Source organism: Temnothorax curvispinosus, unplaced genomic scaffold, assembly GCF_003070985.1.
Source record: "Temnothorax curvispinosus isolate PA1 unplaced genomic scaffold, ASM307098v1 QBEX01000610.1, whole genome shotgun sequence".
In the NCBI taxonomy this organism is placed as follows: domain Eukaryota; kingdom Metazoa; phylum Arthropoda; class Insecta; order Hymenoptera; family Formicidae; genus Temnothorax; species Temnothorax curvispinosus.
Window position 1 is genome coordinate 1 of NW_020210390.1, and position 5,193 is coordinate 5,193.

At 42.3% G+C, this 5,193-nt stretch overlaps 1 protein-coding gene across 1 annotated transcript; it reads right to left on the bottom strand.

The window, feature by feature from the left end:
- Positions 1-1,453: 1,453 nt before the first annotated feature.
- On the bottom strand, positions 1,454-4,763 carry LOC112456197 (the record flags this gene model as incomplete). The annotated part of the gene is made up of 4 exons (XM_025018601.1): positions 4,087-4,763; positions 1,957-2,180; positions 1,694-1,848; positions 1,454-1,615 (listed from the first exon to the last, which is right to left on the bottom strand). Coding segments are annotated over exons 1-4 (1,218 nt in total), but the record flags the coding sequence as incomplete, so codon positions are not given.
- Between the last annotated feature and the right edge of the window lie 430 nt (positions 4,764-5,193).

The window sequence follows — 5,193 nt, forward strand, 5'->3', positions numbered from 1 at the left end:
ATTGTGCGTAACTCGTCGACGATGACACAGGTGATAGCGTGTGGGTTGTAATTTTTTTTTGTTCTCCGTGATTAGATATGACAAAGATAAAGATACAAACGAAAGGAACAAAAGAAGAGTAGAGAGAGACAAAGAAAAAAAAAAGGAAACAGAGAAAGAGAGAAAGAGAGGGGGAGAGAGAGGGGAAGAGAGGCAAAGAGAGAGGGGGTGAGGGAGAGAAAATAAGAGGGAGGTAAGCCTTAAAATAATAATTAAACTTATATTGTGTGCAACTTGTCTACGATGAAGATGATGATCGCGTGTTTGTTCGTGATTTTGTTATTCTTTGCGATTAGATATTGCATATATAATTAAAGATAATGAACAAGAGGAAAAGAAAGAGACAGTGAAAGAAAGAGAAAAAGAGAGAAAAATAGAAAGAGAGGCAGGTGAGCCTTAAAATAATAATTAAACTTATATTGCATGTATCTCGTCGACGATTAAGAGCCAGTTCCACAAACGTCGGTTAACTTTTAACCTCAGGTTAACTTATCCTTTGTTTCTTTCTAACGTCCCCCTAAGTTGGTGATAACATGTTTCTTCGTAATGATTTTTCTCCGCGATTAGATGTGATGATAAAGTTAAAGATGACGGACAAGAGGTAAAGCAGGAGACAGAAAAGGAGAAAGAAAGAAAGAAAGAGAGAGAGAGAGAGAGAGAGAGAGAGAGAGAAGGGAGAGAGAGAGAGAGAGAGAGAGAGAGAGAGAGAGAGAGAGAGAGAGAGAGAGAGAGAGAGAGAGAGAGAGATTGATTGATTGATAAGTATATTTATGCCCAAGCATAGCTAAAGGGCAAAGATAGCAAAATATAGTAATATACAAAATATAAAAAATAAAAATAAAAATACAGTGACACGCGCAACTTAAATTTAAACGCAACTTAATACTAGAAAAGCACATAATCTACAAGCAAACAAAATAAAGAAACACAATGCAACTAAATCGAACGCAGGTAATACTAGGAGAAGAGAATACTACGAGTACTCTATACACAACTACACGCTAAAATATCAAGGAACTTAGTCTGAGAATTCGGATGACAGCAGGTAGGATCGGAGGAGATTCTTAAAAGCTGCAATAGTAGTTGCTGATGTAATATTGTCCGGGAAAGAGTGCCAAAAATAGATGGCCGATATCAGAAAGGAATTTCTATATATTTCCCTTCGGAAAGCTGGGATATGGAAGGTTTGCGAAGAACAATTTGCAATTCGAGTGGATCTTCTGAGCAATGGGCTAAGTGGGGTAAAAAGTTCACTCAGATATGCTGGCGAGCCCATGTAGATGATACGATACATTTGGCAGCCAAGAAAATACAATCTTCTATTTTCTACGGACAACCACCCTAGGCGTCGTCGATATTGCGTTATATGCTCGTCTTTTCGCAAATTAAAGATAAATCTGATACAGCAGTTTACAAGTCTCTGTAACTTCAGATTAAGTTCCTTGCTCAAGCCATGATAGACAAGGCAGCAGTAGTCCAAGTGGGGTAGTACCAGAGATGTTACCAGCTTGATTCTAAGTTCGGTGGAAAGAGAATTCTTACTGAATTTCAGTTTATACAACGCATGATGAACTCTCTGCGAGACATGCGAGACATGCTTATTCCAAGAGAGATTCGATTCGAAACAAACTCCAAGGTTTCTCACCTCACTTACATATGGCAAAGGCGTGTGGTTAACAATAATAGGTGGTAATGCATTCAAATCAATATTGTTGATATTTATTCCACTGCCAAAAATAATGACTTTGGATTTTGCAGGGTTCAGTTTCAAACCATTGACATTTGCATAGTCGAAGATAGCGTTTGCATCTTTGGAGATTAAGTTAAGGTTGTGGAGGAGATTAGAAAGAGCACATGAACGATAAATTTGAACATCGTCAGCAAATATCATGTAATCGGAATATATCAAGACTGTACCAATGTCATTAATGTAAAGAGTGAACAAAGGTGGACCGAGGACAGAGCCCTGCGGAACACCACACAGAGTAATAAGCCAAGAGGAAAGGTTACCCTCATCATCAGCGACAGCCTGAGAGCGACCGGTAAGGTATGAGAAAAGCCAGATAAGAGTGGGGTCAGAAAAACCCAATTCTTTGAGTTTAATCAGAAGTCTGAGATGTGGTACTGTGTCAAACGCCTTGCTAAAATCGAAAAGGATCATGATTGTAACAAGTCCAGAGTCAATCGCTTTCTTTATATCGTCACACACACGCAAAAGCGCAGACTGAGTGTTATGATACGGACGAAAAGCTGACTGTCTCGTATTGATAAGATTATGCTTAGTTAAATAGTCAGCAATCTGTGAGGCAACAATACGTTCAAGTATTTTAGACAACTCAGGCAAGTTTGCAATCGGTCTCGTGTCAGATGGGGATGAGGGAATGCGAGTCTTCGAGAGAGGGCGAATGAGCGCCCTCTTCCACTGAGACGGAAAGGATGACTGTTCTAAGGAGTAATTAAAAAGAGCAGTTAAACAAGACGAAATTACAGGCCACGCAATATGTAGAGAGGAATACCATCCACACCTGCTGCATATAGGAATGAAGTGGTCTCGCAGAAATAAGTTGAAAGATCGTGAGAGGCGTAATCGCAGAAAAAGCAAACTCAGGACGTTCGGATGGACAAGTGACACGAGCAATAGCAGAAATAAAGTCCTCATATAAGCAAGGCGAATGAGCATCAGAAACAGAAACGTAGTGTGCATTCAATTGACTAGGTGTAAAATAATGTAGAGGAGATACTGAAGAAGACTTCACAAGACCCAGACGTGCCAACTCTCTCCACAATTTTGCAGGGTCGGTGATGGTTTTAAGAGAGTTAAATTGAAACTCACTTTTGGCACGTTTAATATCCAAATTGAGCTGGTTACGAAATTGTCTGTATAAGAAATAACCAAGTATGCTGTTTGAACGTTTAGCACGCTTGTAAACCTGGTTGCGAATGCGAATTCTGGACTTAAGATCGCTTGTAAGCCACCGCACAGGGGGCTTATTAATGATAAAAACACGCTCTGGTGCAACCACATCAAGAGTATTGAGAACAGTCTCAGACAGTACAGAGCAGAATCTATCAACTAGAGACGCAGACGATTGGTCGCAACGAACATTACCGCAATCAGAGGCAGCACTAACACAAGCCAAAACCTCAGGACTCTCAATTAAGGACTGAAGATGGTCAAGGAATTCATCAGCATCGATAGCTCGATAACAGCGCCTTAACATGGTACGTTCTGCGACTAACTTCGTGCCCAGTGAAAGCGACAGTTCAATTAGATCATGTCCCGCAATGAACGGGCATTCGGATTTGTAAAATCTAAGGACTTTCTCACAATCATCCACCGCTAGGACATCTAGCCATGAGTCAGAGGTAGCCGTATGATAAGTGGCGTCGGATTGAATAATACTCATGGATAGACCAGACATGAGATCACGCAGGAAGTTAGCCTCAAAACTATTTGTCAGTAGGTTACAATTTAAATCGCCACCTATGATGATGTTCTTGTAGAGATGTGAGACATTAGTAAGTGCTTGAGCAAAATCATGAAGGAGAAATCCCTTCGGTCTTCTGTATACTGACGCAAATAAGACAGTTTCATTACATGGCAGTCGAATCTCGATCATAAGAAATTCAGGGGCATTAATATGAGTTGCTGCAGAGGTCGCAATCAGCCTAGCCTTGAGTGAGTGATGGATGTAGCAGGCTACGCCCCCACCCATACGTCCAACCCGATCGTGGCGAATCAAAAAATAGCCATCTAAGGCCACAAGCTCATCTGAAATACCCCCATGAAGCCAAGTTTCGGAAATTGAGACAATGTGATACGGGTTAGACTCGAAGTGAAGCCTGACAAGCTCAATGTGACCACAAAGGGAGTTAGCATTGAACTGCGCAACTCGAAATTCAGATTCGTTACGACTTGATCGCTTCTGCGAATGTGTCCGGCACGGTCAATCAAGGCGAGTCAGATCTGCACTAGAATCAATGTATATAATAGACGAACCGTCAGACTGTCTCACGCAGATCCGTCCATGCCTCACCCAAACATACCTAAATGCCCGCTCCCTAGCTAAACGCTTTGTCTGTTGCAGCAACTCATAGCAATCCTTAGAGAGTAGTTCGTTAATGTGAACGACGGTTTTGGAGTCATTTCCGCAAACCTCTCCCTGCCTAAGGACACCCTTAGCTCGTTTTTTCGATATTATTAAATCACGGACAGAGTTGGAGGTCACAGTGATAATGAGCGAGTTCTTAACTACAGAAGCACTAGAAGGAGTAGAAGCAGAGTCAGGGAGAGATCTACGGACAGCTCTTACGTTCAGGATATGAGGCGAAATATCTGGAGCACCGAGCGCTACCAGCACGTTACGAGCAACTGCAGAAGGAGCAACAGAAAGCGGTTCCGGCAACCCAGACACAATAATCTCACTGGCATTGTCATCCTGCCGATCCAAGCGAGTCGTTTTTAGCTCATGCAGTTCCCTCTTAAGGGCCGCGTTCTCGAGTTCCAAGGAGGAAATTCGCTGAGTGTTATTAGCTACGGTCTCGGATAAGCTATTAATCAGATCGAGCTTACTGTTAATTACCTCATTAGTTCGCTGCTGACTCTCAATGAACGCAGAGATCTTTGAGTCAGACAGCTTCATCTGCTCGATCAGACTTAACAAAAGCTCATTCGTCGCAGGCGGTGGGGCCGACTGAGTACGCGAGTCAGCAGAAGAGGCCATATTATCAAACTCAAATACACGCGCAGTGTTATCAGTTGTAGGTGTAAGAGGGGGTATATCCAGTGATAATAATAGAGATATACAGCACGAGTCAGCGTATCTTGACACTGAGTAAGACCTAATGCAACCAGGATGAAACACCCTGCTACACCCGCTGCACTCAATCGACCTATGAGCGATCGACTTTCTACACTTGAAGCACGTAGGCTGCATGTGAATTCAGCTTAAACTAGCCCTGACACAAGAAACACATACAATTTAACATGCATAAGGTTCATACAGATATTTGCAAAGCCAATCCAAGCAACCGAATGAGGCACACGCTGACACTCCGCGTAACAATTTCGCCAAGCCGGCAATAGTTTTGTTCACCGATTGTCGACTGTCAATGTCGATACACAAGATCGATCGCGCACAGGTCCGCCAATCA